Raw genomic sequence first — 24,994 nt, 5'->3', positions numbered from 1 at the left:
CAGACTGTAGTATGCCAGACCCTCCCTTACACGGGCTGTTGGTGACAGGGTTTGTGTTCAAACTACTCCCTGCAGCACTCACAGAGCTGCACTCAGAACAGCTTTTAGGTCCCTCAAACCCTGCTTTGAACACTGGTTCTAAGGAGGTAGGGGCCCTTCAGCATTATTGCTGATTGGTGCCAGATATGGTGTCAGTGGGTGTGCCTCCCGCAGACGTGGATCATGAGGGAACTGTGTGCATACACAACGTGCATACACACTCGTCTCTTCATAAGAAGACAGGGTGGTCGAGGCAATTGGCCACCTCAGCTCTAAGCCTGGTTTTCTGACTGGCCACAGTGGAGAATGAAAATCCTAATCCCACAGGGCATCCTTAAAACATGGCTATTACAGCATTGCAATAGCTTATTTAACCCCCTTCTTCAAGAAATATGGTGCATGGAAAAGTTGGAAAAAACTGATGTGTAAGAATTGATTTCTCTTCATCCTATCATTTAAATTTTACAGAAAGGGTATGAGAAGTGACCTCCCGCCAGGAGGGCAGAGTGACATGCTCCTCAGATCCCAGTGCCTCTGTCCCTTGGGATGGTGGCTCGGTGCCCGGATGTGGCCGTGGGGAGCCGGGAGAGCTTGGAGCCCTGGTGTTTCCCGGCAGCAAGGATGGGTAACCAGGCAGAAGAGCCCCTGCTGGTATGCATCTGCTCACACCACACGCACCACGGGAGCTCAGGGTGTACCATACGGGGATGTCTCCTGTCCACATCCAGCCTTCCTGGGTACCCTGGAAGTCTCAGGCCATCCTGGCTGAGCACCCCCAGGCACTGTGCTCGAGTGGAGCAAGGAGGCAATGGCAGGGGTTTGGGCAGCAATGATGAGACACACTGCAGTTCCTTCCCTGGACCTGAGCTGGCCTGAATCCATGAGATGAAGAGGCCAGTGAGCAGATGACCCTTGAGCGGCTGGGTCTATTTAAGTACCAGCATAGCAATGTCACCACTGGGTCACCTCCGCAGCCTCCCTCACAGTACAGTCGGACCCCCCGCAGAAAGGCTGTGAAGCCCCAGGGCCTGACTCTGTAGAGGCAGAGGCCCAAGATTTGATGGCTTGAGGGAAATTCGCTCTTCACACAGAGAGAAGCTGAGGTTTAACTCACCACAATTAACAAGCAGGAAGTTAGGAGTTTGGTCACTGGGGACCAAATGGGGTTCTGCAATAGGCAGCAGACACACATTCTGGGGCCAGCGGGTACAGGGGAAGGGCCAAGGCCATGGATCCTGGGCTCATGAAAGTTTCTAGCCAAGGAGGAGAGAGTGATTTCGAGGTGCAAGCAGAAGAGGCTCCACAGAGATTCTGGGACCTGCCTGCATGGGACTCAGAATTGGGCTTAACCACACTTTCCATTCCTAGAGTTTTGGAGTAAGCCCATCTGTCCTTTGTGAAAGACTCTGGATGTCCTGGGAGGTGTCTGTAGGGCAGTTCCATGTGCCCCACAGAGAGTTCTAGAAGCCATGGGCCATGTTTAGGCTCTGGATTCAAGTCCTGGCTTCTTGCAGTGTGGGATTCAGCTGGTGGCTCACCCTCCCAGGCTCAGCTCTGTAACCATGGCGAGTGGAAATCTGGCCAGATTGTCTCTAGAGCCTCCTGTGACTAAACAAAAGGTTCTCTTCAAGCTACAGACCTGTTCTCCAAGCCCTTGGCCCTGGCCATACCGTGCCTGATTCCATGCTGTTTCTGATTCCACACTGACCATGCAAGGCCATGTCTGTGTCTTTTTGTTTCTATTTCCCTGCAGCACCTGTGAGAGGCTTTGGTCATGGCAGATACTCACTCAGTGCTTGTGGGAGTGAGCTGGATTTGTTGATGTCCAAGATCACCCCATTTACAGTGAGTTTCATCCTGGACTGGCCATCTGCCCAGAGATGCTTGAGTGCAGGAGGCCCTAGAAAATCTGGCTCCAAAATGCCTCCCTTTGATGCCTGGTGCTGAGTCTCAGGGGCTGTCACACATCTGGGACTTTGTGATAGCTCTGGGTGATGCCCAGATTCCTGTCTCTGCCTTTTACCTGGGGTATGTGTGTGGGAGCATTCATTCTACAAAACCCAGTCAAAAGTCCCTCCCAGCTCCCCTGGCCAGGGCTAATTGCTCCCCCTCCACTGTCTTCCCATCAATGCATCATAGGGCTCAACCCCGGAAACAGAAGTTCTGTAAGGCCTGGAGTCTGTCTTGTCCACCTTTGGGTGCTCGGCACCCTACACATGAGCTGGTCTTCTGTGCATGATGGAGTCTATGTGAGAAAAGGTACAAACACTAAATATGTCCTGAAGAGGCCACGCTGCCTACTCCCTTCTGTCCAGGCGGCGGTCATGCTCTTCTTAGTAAGGCTTCTATTACAGCACCGAGTCCACCTTCTGCTAAGTCCAACAATGTGCATGATATGATTTATTGCTAAGATTTTTTTTTTTTTTGCTAAAAAAAAAAATGGTCTCAAAATCCACTTAGGGAAGTCTACAGCCACACAAGGGGGACTGCACTTGCATGACAGGCTATATGAGCCACTGGAAGTTTCAGAGCAGCCAGCTGAAGTGTTGTGACCAATTCAGAAATGCTGATGTCTATTATGAGCTACATTCAGTGTGAACACAATACTGCCACTGTCTAGAACACACGCTCAAATCCTTAGATTTCAAATAGCACTGGACCTTGTGAAAGGCAGAGATTGATTATCCTACCAGGAAAAATCAAACCTGACAGTTTCTATGGAGGAGACATTTAAGTGGGTCAGCAGCCTTGAAATTACAGACGGTGTTCGCATTTTTAAACAAATTACTGGGAAAAAAGGGGGTTTACAGGTGAAACATTTCATTTGGAATGCAAATCTATATTTAAACATAGTGTCTTTGTTCTGTTCACTCTGATTTAGTAAATTACTCATAATTTTAATTATACTTCAATTGCCTGGCAGTTGACAGGCATTTATTTGTACAATACATCATATTGACCACCTCCTGCTCTAGGCTTCTTGCAATTAGTTTGTTCTACTGGGCTCCGAACGGGGACAGCTGATGGACACACATGCCAAGTTTCTTGGGTACAGCTACCCGCCACTCACAGAGCTGTCCAACCGAAACCACGGGGCTCGGAGCTCTGCATGCTTGGGGAAGGGGTGGATAGGATGGCGGAGGCCTGCAGCCACTGTGTGGAGGTGATGGTCCGTCCCAAGCCTCTGTGCTGCCTTTATAGAAAAGGAGCTTACCTAGTTACTGGCAAGTCAAAGGCCGTGTCTATAAAGAAAATGCTAATTTTGTGGTAGAATTTAGCACTTTTCTACTTGCCAGTAGAAAAGACCAATCTTTGGTTGATTGAGTTAGTGGAAGGTGGGAAACAGAAGCTCTTGGGACCTTGAATTTCTTGGAATGTCTCTTACCTCCTACCAAAGGCCCTATTGGGAGTCCGGGGTGTGAAGACCTAATGGGCCTTGCTTCAGACTTTGGAGGTCACCTTTGACCTATTTTTACAGAGGAAGAAGAGGGAGCCAGAGAGGCCTGTTGGGGCTACAGTCACCCACTGGCAAACTGGGGCCTTTAGACCTAGAACCAGGCCCTTTGTCACTTAACTGGGGCCCCGAGATAAGCTCAGGGGACACAGCTTTTCAAAGGCAGGGATGGCAGCTAGTGCCCATCCTGTCCCCACACTCTGATGAGGCTGGAAACTACAGAATACCAGGTAGCAAATTTCCATGTTCATTGGAAGACATTTGAAACTGCCTCTTGATCACCTTCAAGGGTTCCCTCCGAGATGCGTCACTTGGCAGTAGAGTGAAGAAGGGGCCCACAGCCACTCCAGCAATATCCAAAGATTATGTGTGTTTCACGGAGCCCAGCTCTGTCCCTCGTGGAGCAGCTGTGTTAGGTTCTGTTCAGTTGAACTGCATGGAACTTCCACCTGCGCTCCTCACTCCTGGTCAAACTGTACATGAATGGAACTAATATCTACTGATGCCACTGAGTTGCCACAGAGGGGGAAGCAGCGGGAACCTTCAGTAGTTAGGAGCCACCACCTGAGAATTCAGGAAGCCCCTTCGTGGCTGGCGTAGGCTCCCCAACCCTGGTCTTCCTGCCCTGACTTCCCACCCGTTAGCAGCCCCAGGAAGCCAGGGGGTGCTCCTGACTTGGCACTGCTCTCCCCTTTGCTCCTTGCTAGGCACCAACTCTCACTTGGAGGGGTCTCTAGCATGCTCTGTCTCAGCCAACAAGGCCTGTGGAGGACAGGCTCCCTGAGGGCGCCCATAGGCCCACCCATGCTGTTTGGCCCCTCCTTTTCCAAGGGAAGTCCTGCCAGCCCTCCCCTCTTGCCCGCCTCTGTTCCCAGCAAAGCATGGCCTCTGCCTCTCCAAGGCCATGTCCAGACCACAGTTTGCACTTGGTTCCAGCATCACCTGGGCCCCTACATCTCCTGACCCTCAAACTGTCCCCTCTCTCCTGCTTGGTCTCTGTGTGATGCTGGCACTCTCCTAGACAATCTCATTAACCTGGAGGGAGAAGCCCAGCCGCACAGACCCCTCTGTGGACTGCCAGCCTGCCATGGTCACTCCTAGGCAGACCTCACCTCACTGTGGCCTTGAACACAGACCATGGCACCTGCTCCCACCTCCCTACCCCATGGTCCCCCAGCTCTAGGTGATGTGTTCCCCCTCCCCAGGACGGCCACCCCATTCTGGCCTCAGGAACTCCCCTTCTTGGCCAGAGCTCCCACGACATTCTCATCACTGCCCTTGGCCCTGCCTGTTGGTGTGCCATGCCTATCTAACCTGGCTCCAGCCTGGCTCCTGAACCCGACACCCCCACCTGGCTGAGCCCCCTCCCACAGACATGATGAGCACCCTCTGGGCTTGCCCTGGGACAGGGCAGTTCTCCCCTGTTATTTTTGTCTTCAATGCACACTGCTGTTGGCAAAAGTACCCAAATGAGAAATAAGGCAAAGAGGGTAGAGTATCCTTTCGACGTCATATCATAGTGCTATTCACGGCCCACCAAGATTACTTGATGGTCTAGGATAACATGCCTTGATTTGACTGTTCACTGAGGATTAACACCTGGGATGTAGGGAGGACACACGTAACTCCGTGGGCATTTTGTCTGGTTGTGAATGATTCCTGTAGAGAAGATAACTCCACCAGCTGTGGTTTCCTGGCCCTGCTGGACACCACCCAGGTTTTGCCTGTGCTGTGGAAGCCTTGCTGGGCCACCCTTTCCCAGAAGCCTGGAATGGTCAGCCCCAGATGCTCTGCACCAGCCCTGCTGTCCTGCTGGCCCTCCCCAGTGGGCTGTGCTCAAGCTCCTTCCCATGGTGTGGGGCCCCCTCCCTGTGGGCCTGTGGACCACACTGTTTCCTCTGACCTGCCACCAACCCTTCGACGGTGGGGGCCAGCCCGCGGTCAGGTTCCAGCCTCCAACGCTGGTTTAGGGAACACCCTGCCCTTCCCGGGTCCTTACCCGCCACTGGATCAGAACAGAGGAGGTGGTGTGCGGGGTCACAGAGATGAAGCTTGGAGGCTCTCCCGGAACTGGAACCCGAAAAAGAAGAAAGCGAGGATTAGCTGGGTCTGCTTGTACTTGCCCGCTGTTCTGGAGCCAGCTCTCTTTCTGTTCTGGCAAGGAGGCAGGGCCCAGGCCTGGCAGGGGAGGGGAGGGGGGGCTCCAGCACCAACATCCCCGCCTCCCTCCCTCCTCTCCCTTCCATGAATGCCCTTATCCACCTGCAGAGCCTATGCCCACCTGGGTGGAAGGGACCTGATCCTGGGGAAGGTGACAACATAATGCCCTGCCTTCACCCCCTTCAACCCCGACTGCACCCCCTGGCAGACCTACACAGAGACACACAAAAATGCTTGGCTCTCCTCCCTGGGGACCCTGCCTAGGGAGCCCCCTGCTGTCGCATAGCTTCTCAGTGGCCCACATCCCTCTCTCCAGGAGAGACATCATGTTTCTGAGGCACGTAGTTCAGAGAGGCTCTGAACAGGACAAAGGATCAAGCCAGGCCAGAGTGCTCTGGCTTCATACTCTGGACGTGACTGCCATGGAGGGAAGCTGACTGCTGGGGGTTGGGGGACGCTTGTTGAGCTTGGGCATTGGTGGCGGCAGCTCTACTCTGCTCTCTGGAGGGATAAGGTCAGTTTGGCTCTGCCCATGGATATATATCCTGCAGGCTGGAAACTGCAATCCTGCAGCCATCCGTGCATCTCGTCCAGTGGACCTCTCTGACACCCCCTCCTTACCACTGCTCCCACTGAACCTGTGTGGTCCTGGGTCGGCATACTGGCTTGGCCTTTCTGTGGCTGCCTGCTGTAAGATCCTGAGACTGTATATCAAATGTTCTCCAATAGTCAGTGGGTGCCGAGACCAAAGCTGCTCTTCCCACGCCCTCCGCACTTGACTACCTGAGACTTGGTCTCTCGGGCACCTGCACTGTGAGTCTCTTCTGCACCTGCCAGGGCACCTGGCCTCTGGGAGACAGCTGCATCAGCTGCACCTCCAGCCCTCCATCCTGCCTTCTGGGGAGCCTCTACCTAACGCACCCTGGCCTCCCACTCGTCTGTCTGAAGTCCACAGAGTATCACGCAGGATGACAATTATGGGGAGGGGTCTCAATATTCCAACCACCATGATAGGAAAATGTTTATCAGCAGACCATCCACCCATTGAAAGCCCTCCATCCTGTCCCCCCAGCCCAGAGCTCCCGGAGCCCTGCAGTCTGCCAGTCTCATTGAATCTGTGATTCTGGAGACAATACAGTGCAGACACAATGCAGTCAACTGTGAAGAGAAATTGCAAATCTCAGAAGAGGGAGATAACAGCATAGGTTCATCAAAAGAAATGATTTAAATATCAAAGGATTAAGACAGGGCTTTGGGAGCCTGGAGTGGTCCTTGGATGTTTTTTTCAAAACAGGCCAGTTCTGACGGGGCTCTGTAAGGGCAAAGGGAGTCTGTGGTGTCCTGCTCACTGGCTTGCCATTTCCTCAGTGACTCGCCAACAAAATTAGCTTGTTGTGTTTGCTTCTTTCTTCTACGAATTAGCGCTTACTTCCAAATAGAACCTCAGCTGTGTTAAATGTAAGATTAAAGTATGAGCCACAAAGACAACCATGGTTTCTCGAGGGGCCTGTCCAAGCGGCAGGTGCCCTGGCTGTGCAGCAAAGGAATATCTGCTCGAGGCCAAGAAGCTGCTGGAAGGGCTTCCGCATCCTCATCGGCTGGTTCCTCGCTCACCTGAGGCCCCATGTTGTTGAGGCCATGCTCCCAGGCTATAAAAGAGGAAGATGGAAACTTGGGGAATTGGTACTCAGTGCTGTCAGGTGGTGAGGGCTCAGGCTCGCAGCCTGGAATCCAAGCCCCGGCATCTGTTAAGCAAGAGCAATCCTTCTGCCCTAAAAGTTGGGCCTACCACCGGGCGTGTTGGATGCCGCTGGCTCCTGGTGCTAGGGCCTGGCAGGATCAGCACCCAAATTCACCAGGGTTCTTCAGGCCTGCTCCTCTGAGGTGGGAGACAGTGGGTAAAAACCACCTGGAGCTTTCAGGGGACCTCACCTCCATCACTTACCTGTGCTTCTGTCAAATGGTAAAGCTGTAGAGTGGTTTGTGAATAAGGAAAAATGGGGAAACCTCTCAAAACCCAGCTACCCTTACACATTTATTTTTAATGACCCTATAAATTATTCAATTTCTAGGATGCTAATGGATCGTAGGGGATTGGAAGCCAATCAAAGAAACCTCCATTCCATTTGGGAAGCCCTTGAAGTTGGCTTCACAGCCACAGGCTGTAACGGGGCACCCCGAGCTCTCTGCTGCTAATTGAATTCTATGCTCGCCAGCCATTGCCTGATCCCCCTTGGGTGACCCCTTCCTGGCTTGGGATGAAAGCGGGGCCTCTCTCCCTGGGAGCCCAAGTCTCCGGGTCCTAAGGCGGCAGCTGGGAAAGGGCCAGTATTCGCACACCCGCCTGGGTCCCAGCTGGCTCACCGTCCTGCAGTGTGGTGACTGCGTCCGTCTCGGCACTGAAGTCACTGTCCCCAATATCATTGGTGGCTTTCAGGCGCAGCTTGTAGGAAGTGAAGGGCCTTAGCCTGAAACACAGAGGAGCCATGAGTGCCTGAGCCCTTTCCCTCTGTCCCGCCCCAAGCTCCAGCCACAGTGAGCGGGCAGCCGGGAGGATATGTGCTCAGGGCCCCTCAACCAGTGCTGCCCAGGGAGGCCCTCAGCAGCCAGCATTGTCTTCTGAGTGGGCCCCCGGGGACAGCGGGGTTTCCAGACGGAGGGCAGCGCAGAACTTCCCAGCCCGGGGGGGGCGGCTGTACTTGGGGCTCCTCCTGTAATTAGAGCCTCTCCTGCAAGGCAAATCACCACTCTCTGAGGGATGTGAGAATTTCTCAGGAGGAGCTAATTACCGCAGCCCTCACATGGATTCAGGGCGTGAAACGAGGGCTGCCTAACCACTTCCTCGCTCACCCACAAGCACTCCTTTGTGGAGGTCCGCACCGGCTGGCCGCCTGGCTCCAAGGCCTGCCCCCTGCCCCGCGTCCCCACCGTTTGCCAGGCGGGACACGGCGCCAAGCCCTGGCCAGGCAGTGCCCGGTTAGGCGCCCAGCAGCTCTTGGGGGAGACTCATTGTGATTCCTATTGCAGGGATGAGAATACAGAGGCTTGGTCGCATGAAGTCCCTTGCCCTCTGCCAGAGGACCCGCCATGGCTTGGCCAGGATGGGAAGAGGATCTTGCCTTGAGGCCATCCCTCCACTGTACCCAAGACCTAGGTAATGTCCACTGTCCATGGGGGGAAATGTGCCCACTTGCCTGCTGATGGGGACTTAAGGGGCAGTAATGCTCTGGGCGCACCACCACTTAGGCCCACCTCCCTTTCTCCCTCCCTCCCTCCCTCCAGCCACTGTCCTGTGCTGAACTCTGTACCACACAGACTCTGGACAAACTTCTAAGCAGATGATGCTCCCGTCCTCCTCGGGTCCCTGGCTGTCCTTGCCATTACTTCTGAGAGAGCAGATGAGGAGACCGCCTGCCCTTGCCCCGCTGGTAGCAGCTCTGTTTCGGGCCAGGCCCAGCCCCTGTGTCCATCTCCCAGACCAGGAAAGCAGGAGCGGTCTGCACTCTGCCTCCCTTTCCCTCAGGTCCACAATGCCGGCTTCCTCAGCTACAGTAGATAAAGGCCTTGCCGCCTCTAAGCAGGTCCCCTGTCCTCCCTTCCAGACCAATCTGCAATCTCATGGGTTTCAACCCCGGAGGCTCTGAGGAGCCCTCTAGGAGACCAGGGGGTCCCCAACTCCCCTGCATGAGCCAAGAACAGCCCACTTCCATTTGGTTTGCAAGTGGATCTGGGTAATACTTTGCCAGGAGGAAAGATTCTACATTTTTAAGCAATGATAATAACCATCTTTGAACGTATCTTCCTCTAATTCTGTTTCTGTACACCCTCCTGCTTAAGACAGGATTACGGGATTCTCTGTCGGCCAGCATCTCAAAGGATGCTCTTCCCTCAAGCCCTCTGCCACGCCAGCTTGCCCGGCTGTGGCTGGTCTGCGACCGCAGGCCTGTCTCCTGGCCTCTCTGTGCCCCCACCGCCCAGCTGGAGAGAAGCAATGCCGGGCAACCTTGCTTTGGCCCTGGCTGTCCTGGGGTGCTTCCAAAGTTCCACCCTTAAGAATGATCTTTATTCCCAGTTTCCAGGGGAGATATCCTTTATTAAGTTAAGACAAATAACTTCCCATCTGTTCCTGGCTTCCTAGGAGCTACTTTATCTAATTCTGGTGACAACCACATGGTTTTCTTCTTTGGTTCCTGCCTCACCCACCCGAGGCCCCACATTTGCATTAGTTTCTCCTCCTCGGATTAGAAGGCAGTGCAGGGTGGTTGCCAGGAGCGTGCACTCCGGAGCCAAAGTACCTACACACTAACTCCCACATAACCTCGGTGGGTCGGTGTGCTGCAGGCTCCTCACCTGGGCTGACTGGAGCACCGACGTTGCATTTAGGAGAAGCACTAGGAAGAAGCTCTGGCACCCACTGCGTAATCACTGAATCCTGCCTGTCCTCATCAGGACCCTCTGACAGTAGCTCGAGTGGCTCCAGGAAGAGCCTGTCCCTGCATGCCATCCTCTAGGCCTGTCCAATCCTTCACCAACCTCACCTTGACAATTGTCTGCATTTCCCCAGAGACAGGGACAGAGGTGGCCTCATTTACTGCTGTGTGTGACCCTTGTCCTTGTATTTAGCGCTCACGTTCATTTATCATATGACATTCAGGACATGTGTCAGCCATGTCACTGATCCTTCATCTTTAGTACCTCACTGTTGTCGAAAGCTCTCGGAGTCTGAGGCTGGTGCCAAGCCCTCCTTTCCCACCTGGGGCACAGAGCAGGGGTGCAGCACATGCCTGTCAGGTGGCTGGAAGAGTCAGCCTGGTCTGAGGTCAAGGGGAGGGTGCCGGAGAGCAGGAAGCAGGGTTCCCAGCATTGGTCTTGTTTCCTGGGCTTGTGCCATTCACAGAACCATTGGCCTTCTGGGGAGCTGCAGGGCATACCAGGGGCTCAGGTGCAGGGGATTACCCTCGCCTCTGGGTAGGAAGCCCACCAGGTGCCCTAAAAACAGGCCCAGAGAGACTCAGCAGCTGTGAAGGGAGCCCGATGAGAAGTGACAACAGCTTGCATGCCCTGCGAGCTCATCCCGCCCCTCCTCCTCATCCCTGCATAGCTGGGCCTTCGGACCACTGGTCTACCCCCCGTGCTCCTGTCATGCTTCCCCCTGGAGCAGAGCAGCACTTCAGGGCTGATGACCCCTGAGGAAAGGCACAAATCATCCTGGACACCCTCCCTCAACACCCTTCAACACCTGTAAGCTCCCTATTCACTTGCCCAGGCCTATCTCAGGGTCGGCCCAACCAGAATTCAGAGTCTGGTCCTGCCACCCCCCAGCCTGGGCCAGTCAGTGACCTTCTCTGAGGATCCCAGAGCTGCTATGACAGTCACATGACATGACCTTCTTATGGAGCATGATGGATCTAGGCACACAGTTAGCAATTCCTAAGAATCACCTCTTTCTCACGTTCCCAAAGGCTTTCCCCTGTCCCCTGCCCATGGCAACCTCACTGTCCCCAGACACACCTGCCAGGTGCAGACTCCCTTGGCCTCTTTGCACCTAGCATCCCTTGCCTGCCAATTTTCTGCCGTCTGAACTTGGACACCGGCTGGATTTAGGTAAACATTTGAAGTAACACCTTTATCTAAATTCTAGCCATCCCAAACTGAGGAAATGAACAGATTTGGTTGGCATGGAACCTCACTGTCCAAGCTCGCAGGAAGGAAGCACAATTAGAAAGCAAGCTCGTGCTTGACCTGTGTGCCATCGCTACCCTCTTGCCTGTGTTTAGCTCCATGGCCAAAGTACTTGGCTGGGGTGGTGCGGATGCGGCTTCCAGTCCCTGTGCCTCCCATGGAGCCAGAGGCAGAGTCTCATAAACAGAAGGAGCTGCCTAGATTCATTCGACTGGTTTGGTTATAATAATAAAACAGGAGTCCAGATCATTTTGGAAGCTACCTACCACTGCCTTTATGTATTGATTTATTCACCTTTAAGGTACTGAAAACATCTATTAAGAACTCAAGATTTGCATCACAAAGAGCAAAGAATATAGAACCATGCATAATATCCTTGGCCAAATTTACCTGCTTTTCACGTGACTTCATTTTTAAAGATGACACAGAAGAAGAAAAGAAAGGACTGGCCGTCTCCCAATGGAGACAGGGCCAGCATCCTGGCTTGAACGGAATCCCTCTTGTTCCACATGTAATCCCTTTCTGCCCCCGTGCTTGCGTTCATAGTGTCCCCCGGGGATGCTCAGAGGAATGGCAGGACCTGCTATCAGTGGGTACAGGACCATCGCCTGAGCACACACTGCCGCTGTTGCCATCCTAGTGACACCCAGAATGTCCATGTGGCTCTGGGCTCACGGGCCACCTCCTCTTCAACTGTACTGCATTCCCACTAGGAACGGATGCTGCCCTGCTATGTCCCTCAACCCGGCACCTCCCCTCCTGTTCCCACACCCACTAGATGTGGGGACAGCCGCTCGATGCAGATTGTTAAACTTTTTGCTTTGAACTTTTGTTTAAACTTTCATGCTTTCTGGTCATTAGCAGACTTCATGAAACTGGCAAAAGTAAATTGTGAAAAAAAAACAGAGAAAAAGAAGGAGAGAGCAGCTCTGCGGCTATCGGAATAGGAAGGAGGTCGTGACGTGGCAATGTGCAAAGCTCTGCTTTCCTGGAACGTGATGTGTTCCTGCTGGCGGCCAGAGTGGGCCCTGGAGGGGACCCACCACAGCTTCTCCCACACCAAATCAAACGGTCTGCCGGGAGGCATGGGCCCCTCCTTTCCAACGTGAAGTCCCCTGCACTCCATTGGTCTGTTTGCTTTTAGGAGGCCCCAGGATAGAAAAGGTCACTGGATTTTGTTTTTCTCCTTTCTTTCAGATGGTTACACAAAGGAGTGATGCTATTTTTTTTTTTATCCATAAGCACATTCTAATGAAGCTACGCACCCAGTGCAACGGAGTGTGGTTTATGAAGCCATCTGGTCACTCTTGGCCATGCCCCCCGACCCTCAGGGCCTCCTGGGGGAACTCGGGGCTCTGGAGGGGGTGGTGCAAGGGGCTGAGAGCTGGGTCTCCCAGGTTGTGTGGCTGTCGTTCAGAGGGGAAGTGGGATGCTGGTAGGATCTGAGTGGGCAGAGTGGGACTACTTGGGATTGCCTTCTGAGATGGCAGCTGGGTCACTGCCATCAGTAATGGAGGCAAACCTTGGGCTTACAGAGCTGAGAGGACCAACAGGGTCACCCCTCCATCTCTGTCTTCCACAGATGAGGGAATGAGGCTTCACAAGCTAACATGGACTTTCCCTGGCCCCACGGCCACTGATGGGCAGACAGGTGGCGAGGGCTTGCTGCCTAGGTGACAGCAACTGATTCTTCACCAGCCACAGTGTGAAAGTTAGCTGGGTGGTCTGTGGCTGTGAGACTTTGGGCTATGGGCCAAGCAAATGTCCCCAGAGCTGGGGACCCTGAGGGCCTCTGGCTGCCACCCGGGGGAGCACGCTCAGGACTTAGGATGTCTACACCTCTACCTCCTCGTGTGCAAGGTCTGTGTGTCTGCAGGCCTGCTGCCGACAACGTATAGGGCAGAACACAGAAACTGCTGAAGAGGAGAGGCTGTCTAGCATTGGGGTGGCAGCGGTAATGATAGTGACAATCACAGTAACCACGGTGGGAAGAGCCTGTGGGAGCTTTAATGCCCTGAGTTGCCAGACCGGGTCACAGAGGTGAGCATCCAGTCCTCTTCTCCTCCGGTGAAGAGTGAAATAAAAGATGGAACCGTAACCAGTTTTCTAAAGGTCAACTCACTCACCACTGCACACATCTGAGCTACTGTGGCCCCTTCTAGTGGGGAGCCAGACGGTGCCTCCAGCCGTGCTGGAAAGAGTACCTGTGCTTGGGACCTTTCGCCCTCCACTCAGAGGAGCCGTGATGGAGGGGGTCACTGTGCACCGAGCAGATTTGGGCCCCGAGCAGCTGGAGCTGTAAGCTGATGAGCTGCCTTCCTTCTTGGACTGTCACCCTCTCCGAAGGCACAACCTGGGCGTTAGGTCTGGGAGCCGCGATGGAGATGCTGGGAGATCCAAGCGATCTGCTTGGGGCCGCCCCACCTGCGGATGTGCTATGAAGGTGAACGCTGGACATGTAGCCGTGCCTCCCGGGTGGGCAGTGTGGGGGGGGGGGCGCCACTGTCCTGGGCCTGGTGCCACCAGGCACCGCATGGCCTCCAAATGGTGCCACAACCCCAAAGGTGAGTGCCAAGGAGCTGCCTAAGACCACCACATGGCAGGTAGCCGGAAGCCAACCTGAGCCTGGATAGTCTCCCTTCCCATGATGCCCCAGTGTGACAACCCACCTGTGCATAACGCGTTACCTGTCACATGCTTACGCGGAGCTCCTTTTCTCTATAAACTTTGCTGTTGCTGCGTGTCAGACGCAGTGACAGAGCCACGCATCAGCCAGCCCTCACCCCTCCCTCACAGCCTGAACTGTGCCCAGGGTGGGAGTGGGGATGCCTGAGGATGCAGGCTGCTGCAGGAGCCCCCCAACTCCCACCGCCCCAGCTGCTCCACAACCCTCCTTCTGCTCAGGTTCAGCAGAGTGCAGAAGCAGAGCCAGGTGGCCTTGCAAAGGAGGAGGGTCAGGAGATGCTGGGGCTGCAGCGAGTGTGACCCTTCTGACCCTCAGCTCTCCTCTGCAGAATGGGGATGGTGATGTCCCCCACTGGGCCATCATGCAGGGTCAATGAGAAATGTGTGTGAGATTTCCCAGCACGGTGCCCAGGTTGGGGGGCAATGAGTATGTGTTCTGTCTGAAAGGTGAGAGGAATGCTGGCGGCCTGGGAAATGGGGTCTTGGCCTCCTCCACCCTCCCCATGGGAGCTACTGGCTAGGGTCCTGGAACCCTCGGAGCCAGTGGGACTCACTCCTCAGTGGCCCCCTCACAGCCTGATGTGAGCTTCATGGAAAGTGACCCAAGTCAGGGCCAGAGAAAGAGGACAGGAAAGACGCCCTGCCAGCTTCATGGACAGGCCTGCCCACCGTTCAGACCCAGGGGGCTTCTGCAGGGTGCTGTGAACCTGCCCAGCCCAGGCCCCCCAGGGAGGGATGCAGGGCCTGAGGTCACTTCTGAGAACTCTCACCTAGATGGTTATATAGCCCTTGTCCCCCAGCATAGAGGAGGTGCCTGGTCTCCCATTGTAGAGGGGGGTACCCTCATCCCCCAGCATTGAGGGTGGTGTCCTAGTCTCTAACTATAGAGGGGGTTGCCATAGACTCCCACCAGAGAGGGGATGCCCTGGTCCCTCACTGTAGAGGGGGTTCCCTTGTTCCCCAGCATAGAGGGGTTGCCCTGGTCTCCCACTGTAGAGGGGGTGCCCTCGTCCCCCAGCATAGACAGCAGTGCCCTGATCTCTAATTATAGAGGGGGTGCTCTGGTGTCCCACTGTAGAGCTGGTGTCCTCATCCCTCACTGTAAAGGAGGTTGCCCTCTTCCCTACCGTAGAGGGGATGCCCTCATCCCTCACTGCAGAGGGGGGTGCCCTAGTCTCCTACCATACAAGGGGGTACCCTTGTCCTTCATTGTAGAGTGGGGTGGGGAATGAGAAGGGGCCTAAATAAGACCGTGGGTGCCAAGAGCTCAGCTGTGGTGGTCAGCATCACTCTCCTCTGCCTTTCCCTGGTGGCTCACTCAGTAATTGGATAAATGCTGGGTTCTCATGGTGCAGTGGGGATGCCCCTCCCATGTCCCTGATTGGCCATCATAGTGGATGACAGCAGGAGGGGGAATTATCTGCCTTGTTGACTAAAAGAGAGAGCACAAGAGAAGGTGCAACCCTCTCAGCCCGTGATACCCCTTCCCCACACCTCCCCTCCTCCACATCCACCTCTTAGGGGATAGGGTGATGGAGCCTACATGTCCAGGCTCACTGTTCCCGTCATCTGTGCCTCATCCATCCCTGGGACCCAGAGTGTGCAAGCCGCCTGCCCAGGGCATGCCTGGAAGGACAGACCCGGGGGAGGGGCCTGAGCAGGCTCCAGGATGTGGCAATCCTGGTCCCTGGCACTAGAGAGACGTGAGCAGTCAGCTTCCCCAGTCCTGGGCAGGAGCGGCAGGGCCCATTCCCCGGGGCACGTCCGCCTGGCTCTGGGTACCTTTCGACAGCACAGGCGGTGGCCTCGTGGCTGATGGACGAGGAGTAGGTCTGCCACTCTCCGCGGGGCAGCTCTCGCACCTGCACCGTGAAGTAGCGAATTGGGGAGGCCCCGTCGCTGCCCGGGACCCACTGGAGCCGGAGGCTGCGTGCAGTCACTTCTGCCTGGGGCACCAGGAGCTCCCGGGGGGGTGCCGGTCGCTCTGCAACCAGAAGAGAACAGACCAGGGACAGGTGAGGGGCTGCTGCTCCACATGAGATCCAGCATGGGGACTGCCAGCTGCGCACGAGCTCAGACCATACGGAGCCGATGCCCAGGCACCTGCAGCTCTCTCACTGCTCACCCTGGACCCACCCAGCCTGGATTGGACTGGATGCTCTGGCTTGCTCCCGGAGTGCTGCTCTTGCAGAGACAGACAAACAGACAAGAGGGTGAGCCCACACATGCTCCTGGACAGCCACACATCCCTGCGGGCATCACTGAGGACACCTGGGCTCTCCTGCGGACTTTCCCTCTGATCACAGGCTCAGCGCATCTGTCAGACTGACTTCCTCTCCCCAGAAGCCAACTGGAGCCTGAACACCCACAGTGTCCCGCTCAGCTCCTCCAGGGGCTGTCGCCACTGCTCTGTGCCTATAGCACTGGTGACTGGGAGCGCAGGCGGCTGGGACCAGGCCCCTGAGCATGGATCGTTACTGTGGTGCGTCTCCTCGCCCCATCGATTTCAACAGGGAAACTCCACAGAGGGAGGAATAATTGTTTAATTGTTTATCATGAAGATTATCGATCCTGTTGAAAATGTGTGGCGGGTAATAAAGCAGCAACTGGTTGCCAGCCTGCGGTGACGGGCGGGAGGAGCTTTTCCACCTTCTGTGGTCGGCGCTCCTCTGGGAGCACATGCTTGGGCTGCCCTGGCCCTCCTTGACCCGCGTGACAGCCCTGCGGCCCCTTGCCAGCTGCGAGGACCACGCTCCTGGGCATTGTGACAATTGGGGAAGTTCTGCTGGGGGTGGTCTGCAAGCCCTGGCCCAAATCCCCTAAACTCTATGGGCCCAAGGCAGGTGGAACAGGTGGTCAGGGTGTGGGCTGGGTGTGGGCATGTGTCCCCTAGCCCCATCAGCAGCAGCCCTGCTGTGGACCAGGGTGCCTCTTGGAGGGCACTTGTTGTTAATGCTTCCACTTGGATTTAAGTCACATCAAATCTTTAGCAAACCTGTGTCTTGTCCCAGTGCCTCAGAAAGTGCTTGATTTCCCTATGGGGCTTCATCACCATTGAGGAAGAAGGCAAGAGTCTTTGGTAGAGGCACTCAGGGCCCTAGCTGCTCCCTCAGCCCTGGCTGCTGACCCCGACCACGTCCCGGACAAGGAGGAACCTGAGGACCCTGGCCACCACTGCAGGAGGGGGTAGTCCTGGCACCAGTGTCCTCTGTTCGGGGCCCCTGTGCTGGGACCATGGGCCAGACAGCATTGTGTGTTGATGGTCAGGGGACCGAGTGTGCATGGCTGTCTCCCCATCTGCTTCACGCCTTGGCATCTCTGGTGACTCCAAGCCTTCCATCCTCCAGTTAACAACAGAGGTAACGGTAGACAACGGAGGAAGGGCTATGCATTTGGTGCCGCTGGGCAGCTCCGGAGTGGGCATTGTCCTCCTCTGCCACCTGGGGCTCAGAGGTTTGGGGTTTGGGGACTCACAGCAGGCTGAAGGGTTTGGTCTTCCCCTGGAAGGCATGGAGTCCTTGGAAGATTCGAAGCCACAGATAGGTGATGACAGCGTCCGCCCCCGCCCCCTGGCCATCAGGAGGGTCAGCCGTGTGCCTGGGCCAAGCAGCCCATTCCTGGGCAGCCAGATATTCCACCCAGTGTGGCCATCGAGCTGGACCTCAGCAGGGTCTTGCACCTTGTGGGGCATCAGTTTCCCCACCCATTTGACCTGCTTGTGTGGGAATTAGACAGAGGAGTGGGCTGCAATGCCTGGAAGGTACCAGAATGTGGTGAGGGCTCAGTGCATGACAGCCTCCTTTGCCTTCTACCTTTTGTAGATTTTGGATCGGCCTTTCAGATTGTTATTCAGGCATCCTGGGGTCAGCTCATGTGTCCCTTAGATAGACTGCTCTAGATCTTGTCATAAAGTGATGATGTAGGCAGCAGTAATACTGGCTCCTACTCTGAGCATGGACATCGCACCAGCTCTGGGCTGGAGGTCTGATGGTCATGCTGGCCCTCGGGGGCCCTGCGCTGACCCAAGTGCTTGCTAAGAGGTCACCAGGTGGTCGTCAGGGCACAGAGAGGGGAAGGGCCTTGCCTAGGGTCACACAACTCCAGAGCCTGGTGCTTGGGGACTCCTAGATGGGAGGCAGGGTAGGTCATCTATCTGAACATACTCATGTGTGCAAGGGCCTTCCTGTCGTACTCTTTCCTGAGACTGCTGGGGTTGGCCCTGACCTCAGAACCTGCAGTGGCAGCCAGAACTGCTTGCGTACGAGGCCCCCAAAGCCCCCAAGGCCCCATAGCGGTGGGCCTGGAGAGGGAGCCTGCCAAGACAGATTGCAGAGCGAGGCTCCAGAGCATGTCAGGGGCTCACTGAGATGGGAACCCGCAGCAGATTTCTGTGGGAAGAAGTGGCCTGGGGGCCTATGGAGGGTGTCCTCATCACTGCCTCACAGCTGTGTCCTGGGCAAATGACCAATCTGTCCGGGCTCCCCTGTCTCTTTCATAGAATTGGGCTCACAGCGCTTTCTTCCTCAGGCTTTGGTGAAGAGGTACCAAGCCAATGTACCTCACCAGGGCTTAGAACAGAAGAGGTGTCCATGAGGACAGAATTCCCTAGGGCTGCTCAGTACAAAATATGTTTATTGAGCATCCGCTCAGCTGGGCACGTGGTTTTGAACCTCAGAAATCAAGTGCCTGGCTTTAGGCAGCTGCCCTTAAGCACGGTGACTCGGAGCAACCCTGGGCCAGTCACACAACCTCTCTGAGCCGCGTCTCCATCTTTAAACCTGGGATGTTCATGCCTGTCTGGTAGATGCTGGGTTGTGTAGACATGGTAATGTGCCCGGCTGCAGGTGTGGCCACCCAGGGCCTGACCCAGCAACCTCCAGGCTCCCACTCAGGCCCACTCTCCTCCCTGTAGCACCATGACAGTGGACTTAGGCCTGGTGTCTTACCTCTCTTCTCAGTGGTGATGACGGTGGCCTCCAGTGGCTCCCCCCAGCCCTGCCTCGTCTTGGCCGACAGCCTGAAGACGTACGCCGACTCCGGGGCCAGCTCGGTGGCCGTGAACTGCCTCACTGTGGCGCCCACCTCCACCGTGGTGAATGTGTTAGGGCTGCTGCTGGCCAGGCGGTAGGCGATCTGGTACCCTGCGGGTGGCAGGAGGGCCACGCATCAGCCACGTCCCCGGCCCCCAGCACAGATCCCACATCCCCGCCACCCCCACCATCACTCTGCTTTGTTTCTCCTACTTCCTTCCTTCTCAGCCAGCATCTGGGATGGACGGCAGAGCCGCGGTGACAGACGGAGCCTCTGAGCACTGGGCCCCCAGGACCCTCCTTCTCCTTCATCTTTCCGCCAACGAGGGGTGGGAACAGTTTCACCTTCTCCGTGGCTGCAGGAGCCCAGAGAACGTGATGGGAACTAGCCACGCTCCTGAGGGGCAGGCCCAGCGCTCCCTGCCATTTCTGTTCCTTCTCACCCCTCCCACCACCCGCCCTTCCCCTCCCAGGGCCAAGGGCAGTGCCTCCTTCTAGAATGTTCCCTCAGTTGTGCCCTTCTCACATGGTTACTTGTCCTTCCTCTGGGTCATCCTTCCCGTCTGCCCATGGGTCCCAGCCTTGGGAGCAGGAGCTGGTGCTGGGGTGGCTCTGTTTCCTGCTGCTGGCCCCTCTTGTGCACCCACCCCCCAGGAAGCCCCAGTGTGGTCCCCGAGCTGGGGGCTCCCCTGCAAACAGTCCCCCTCCCGTGAAGGAGGCAGCGGGGTGTGTGCAATCAGTTCAGGGGGGCTCCCACGGCTCCGAACGGCTCCGAACGGCTCCTGAAGTTCCTTGATTATCAAGGGATTATGGTTGATCAGACGTTATTAATGACCGAGCCTCCCAACCAGGCTGTGCCCGCATCTGAAGAGGCAGTGCCAACTGTCAGCCCCAGCCCGGGACCCAGCACGCGCGGCCTCCTCGTGGGCGCAGACAGCTGTGCTCCTGCGCTGATTAAAACCAGAACTGGCGGGGCGTGGTGGCATCCACAAACATCGATGACAGCCACCATGCTCAAGTTAAACAAAGACCTCCCGGGGCAGGGGGCGGGAGGGGCAGGCCAGCAGAGCGGAACTCTGTCCACCGGCTCTGCCTTCGCTGGCCTCCTGGGGGTGGACGGCCGCCCAGCGACAAGGCCTCAGTAATTCCACACTGCCTGCCTGCTTCTCCGGGTGAGACAGTCCTGCTCCTTTGTCTTCCTTCTTGAACCGTCTTCGGCCCCGTTGTGCCGAGCTACTGGCATCTTCCCAGCTGCTGCACTTCATCATGTGTCCAGCCACATAGGGAGCCTGGCCAGCCATATGTGAGGCCATGCGATCAGGTGTGGAGTGCGCCCAGCATTAAACCCCTGACCACTGCTGGTCCCCATCATCAGTACACAGACTGGGGGTACAACACACCCTGCCCTGTCCACGGTGATGGCCATTCACAGGCCTGGTGTTTGCAGGACTCTGAGCTTGGGCCCCTGAGTGGCTGTTACAGATGCTACTCTGCCTCTCATGGCCTCTTCTCGCCGTGACAACCAGCTGTCTCCAGGCTACCAGGGGTGGTCCAGCTGGCCTCCAGCCTCTGACCAGGGTGTCCTGCTAGACGCCTGTCCTTTTCCATTCAGTGACTGATGACCAGCAGCATAGAGAAGCCAGGCCATCCTTCTCTGTACTCTCCTCCCACCTTTCTTTCCCTTACCCAGTTGTAGGTGGGATGCCTGGGGTTTGGGTGCTACAGGAACCTTGTCCCGAATCTTCTGAGACTCTAGGGCACCTGGCCTCCTGAGGGTGAGGGCACCATGGTCACTGCAGCCACCACATGGGGCTCTCCTGCTGACCTCCTGGCAGTTCTTACCCCTCTAAGCCCTCACCATGGCTGGGACAGGTAGCCTATACATCCTTCCTTGGCCATGAAGCTCTACAGCTCAGAGAGGGTAAGTGGTCTGCCTGAGGTCACAAGGCAAGTAAACAGCAGAGCCGGGACAGGAGCCCCATGTCTGTCTCACTTTCTACTGAGTCATCCTCTTCCCACAAGGAGAAAACATCCACCCCAATCTTCCAACAAAGGGAGAGTCCCTTTGCCAGATGCTGGATACTCGAGACCACACATCTCAAGTGCCTGTACCACACGAGCGTATTTCCGAGGGAGAACAGCATTCTGTGATGTGATGAGCACATGCTTTGGAAGCGCACCTGCCTGGGCTGCGATCCAGGCTCCAGGAAGTCTCTGCTGTGTGACTGGACATGAGGCTGTATGAGGCTGTGTGAGGGGGCAGCAGGAGGGGCTTCGTGCGGATTGGGGTGCCGCCGGCCCGCCACGGGAGGGGATGTTCACAGGGCCCCGGCGCAGGCTGAGTGCTAATGCACACTCATGCACACTCACACACACTCACTCTGTAACGTGACTACAAAAAGGACCAGAGGTAGTTCTCCACCAGTCTCTGCGGCTGCACGACTCAGGGTTCCCCTCAGGTCCCTCTGCCTGCTGTTCTGGATGTCCTCTGTGATGCAGCCTCCAGGGAATTTCATCCTTAGGGCCTCTGATCCTCACCCAGCCTGTCTGACAGCTCTGGGACAGAGGGGTGAATGAACACCAGGCAGCAGCAGCCCAGGGACAAGACCCAGACAGACATGGAGCTTGACCCAGACAGCCCCTTAGGAGCTGGGGACAGGTATCTAGATGTGGGAGGGACACCCCAGCCCCATCAAGCCTGTCTCGTTTGCTGTGTGCTGCGCACTCTGCAGTGTCCTGAGGCTGGGACCGTGCTTCTAGGGCCCTGTCTCTGGCCGGCTGCCTTCTGGCTGGAACGGGGTCTCTTGTCCTGGAATTAACATTCATCTTGGAGAACTCCTAGCTTTAAGCTGCCTTTTTTTTTAATGAAGGCATTAAAATGTTATATTGCAATGTTTTGTCATTACTCTTTGAATTGTATTATACTCGCATGGCTCACAAATAACACAGGAGTGTAAGGAAGTAGTTTAAAGAGATCTCTTCCCTCCCAGGCCCCAGATTGCCAGATCCCTTCTGCTGGCTTAATGTGCATCTTTCTGGTGAGAATCAGACCGTGCAGAGGTGCTAAGGCATCCGTGAAGAGGCTCCATCCTTGTCTGAGCACATGGTGGCATAGCGTGCATTCTGCCCTGAGCTGGGCTCTCCAGCAGTGTCTCTGGGTCAGCGTTTGCTCTGTCAGATGTTTGGTCCTTCTCAAGTCTTATCATCTGCTTGTGGTTCTTCTAATATTCATGCTTGAGCATCATGACATACTGGTCTCTGATGGTCATGATGTTGGCAAGGTACTCAATCCCTCATTCTTCCTACAGCCCCATGGACTCCTCCCTGGGCATGGAGGTGAGGTCAGTGTGTTTTCTCCTCTGGCTCGTCAGTCACACACTGTTGATTGTTTATAGTGTTGCTTTTATTTCTCTTCTGGTCTGTACTTTTAACTCTTGAATACATTCCTAACTCTGTTATCTGAGCTATTAACTCTGAACTTCATCTCTGACACTCACCTGCTGCTATGAAAGTTATGTAAATCAATCTTCTTAAAGCATCTCTGACCTCAGTATGTCCCCCTCAGGCTGTTATGAGTTGTGTTATTATTTTTATGTTATCAGGATTTGCAGTGGGACCATGGATGAATAGCGATGCCCCTTCAGCAAGTTTAAAGCGGTGCACAGGATGGATCAGAGCTTGGGTGGAAGCCAGCCGCTGTCCCAAGGCAGTGCTGCCCCGGCGGGGTTGCCCTTCATACACAGAGGCTGAAGCAAGCCTCACTCATATAGGACTGTGGTCTGCCAGGGCTCTTGGTGGCGACCCCTTCTTCCAGCTGAGTGCTTGGAGGAGAGTCAGTCTGTGCCCAGAACAAAGAGCAACTAACCAATGTCATTAACACATGCATTCCTACACTAGAGAAAGGAAATAAGGAGCTACTTTGCAAAGACAAACTGAACTTTGCAATCAAGGGCAGAGGCCACACTGGCAGACACAGATATCACATATAAGAACACGAGCAAACATACTATTTTTAAAACCTCAAGAATGAGGTATGACCTGGTGCCAGTGAGTTCAGCCACCTGAGTATCGTTCCTGATGATGAAGAGATACCAACCCCCCTCAAAGAAACAGAAATCAACTTTGTACTACAAGCAGGCTAATGTTCATACACCTGACCTCAGGGGCTTGGGCTTTGTCTGTGTACATGCTGGATTTCTGGGTTGGGAGAGCTGAACAGGTTTTGTCTTCATGGGCTAGGAACATGTGCCTATACATCTAAGACAACAAGGAGAAGCAGAAACCACCTGCTCACACACACTTTATCAGCATCTGTAGCAGGCAGGAACCTGGCCATGCATGTGCTCGTCTTGGGGAGACTTCCCAGGTCTCTTGGAGCCCAAGACTGCTTGCACCTGTAGCCGGCAGGCCCTGACTCCGCACTCAACACCTAGGGTACTGGGAGGTCCTAAGCCAGGCTTCACTTCCAACCCCAATGTGATCTCAGCTTCTCATTTCTAGCCACCAAAGTAGAGTAGCTTAGGCTGCCCCCAGATATGCCATTTTTACATATTGATTATTTTGGATTAAACTTACTTAAGAAATGGCCAGTGCCAGAAGGACACTCAGAGCCTCCTCTGCCTCCACCCCCACCCCGGGGAAAAGGTGCCTTCGCTGCTTTGGGAGGAAGAGAGGCAGCGTCACCAGCAGCCACGGGCAGTTTAGGGCTGGGTGGCTCCATAAACCTTGGTAGCTCCCTATTTACCACCCTGAGCCCAAACCCCTTGTCTTATCAATTCTTCTCAAATTTACTGTTTCTTTGACTCAGAGGCATTAAAAACAGCCTGTTTTGGTCACTTTCAAGCTTCTTATCTTTCCGGCTCCTGTACATACAAAATTAAATTTGTTTTTCTCCTGTTCATCTGTCTTAAGTCTCGGACCAGCTGTAGAACCCAGAAGGGAAGAGGGAGAAGCTCTCACCCCTACACCATGAATAAAGAAAACAACTAGCCCCCACTCACTAGCACCTCTGCATTTCAGGCACAAGATATAGGTCCCGTATTAGTGGCCCACTTTACTCCTGAGGGCCAGGCGGGAAGCCAGTGAGCAGAGGACAGGGCTGGGTCTCCAGGGTGAGAGCCCCATTCTACCCAGGAGGCCTGCTGCTTCCTGCAGCTCCCTCCTGCTCTTAAATGGTAGAATCCTGATGATTCAAAGAAAAGAGAGACAGTTGGGAAATACACTGATCACTCTAGGATATTTCCGAGGTGATCATGAGGGACTGGGAGAGACTGCAAGGCATTTAGCAACAGCAAGAGGCACAGCCAGGGGGTCGAGGAGTTGTTTTGGAAAGCTGACAGCAAATCTAGGGCTGTCTGCAAGAGCCTTGCAGTGCCTGCATTGGGAGTAAGGTCAGGGCAGTGGGTGCAAGTTCCCTGCAGCAGAGCCTGGAGTTAGAGCCGCTGCTAGGTCTGGGGCGAGCATGACCACCTGTGAGGGGCAGCCCCAACCTGGTGCGATGCCAGAGCCCTCTGCCATCTGAAGCCAAAGCACCAAGGAGGGTAGAGTGTGTGCCAGGATGGCCAGTGACACGAGGCCCAGGACCCTCTGAATGTCCCATTCCACAGGCTGCCATGGGTCATCGTTGGCCAAGTCAGCCAGGAGATGAATATGGAGCTGACTGAGCAGGGGCAGATGCCCCTGGGAGCTCTGCCCACACTAGATACTTTCTGTTCTGTGGATGTTGCTGCCTGAGGGACCCAGTCAGCTCCAAGACAGCCCAGAGCCAAGAGTTTTCTCAGGAGGTGAACCCAGGAAACAGAGGAAGCTCACAGAAGGTGCAAAGAAGCAGTTGTTCTGCCAGGCCCCCTCTGTCATCCCTCGAGCCCCCAGCAGTCATGGGGGCAGTCACTCCTCCAGAGGCCTGGCCCCAGGGCAGAGGGCACCCTTGGGCACAGCGCACTGC

The 24,994-nt window shown here is 55.3% G+C and overlaps 1 protein-coding gene across 1 annotated transcript in view; it reads right to left on the bottom strand.

The window, feature by feature from the left end:
- Positions 1-24,994, bottom strand: part of SDK1 (sidekick cell adhesion molecule 1) — a gene marked incomplete at its 5' end in the record, with an annotated part of 892,328 nt that overhangs the window by 70,435 nt on the left and 796,899 nt on the right. The window contains 4 exons of the mRNA XM_055340442.1: positions 5,493-5,563; positions 8,018-8,121; positions 15,803-16,004; positions 18,967-19,161. Of these exons, the coding sequence (XP_055196417.1) occupies positions 5,493-5,563; positions 8,018-8,121; positions 15,803-16,004; positions 18,967-19,161 (572 nt within the window). The remainder of the gene's footprint in view (positions 1-5,492; positions 5,564-8,017; positions 8,122-15,802; positions 16,005-18,966; positions 19,162-24,994) is intronic.

Source organism: Nyctereutes procyonoides, unplaced genomic scaffold (genome assembly GCF_905146905.1).
Source record: "Nyctereutes procyonoides isolate TBG_1078 unplaced genomic scaffold, NYPRO_anot_genome, whole genome shotgun sequence".
NCBI lineage: Eukaryota > Metazoa > Chordata > Mammalia > Carnivora > Canidae > Nyctereutes > Nyctereutes procyonoides.
This window is presented reverse-complemented; position numbering and strand designations above follow the sequence as displayed.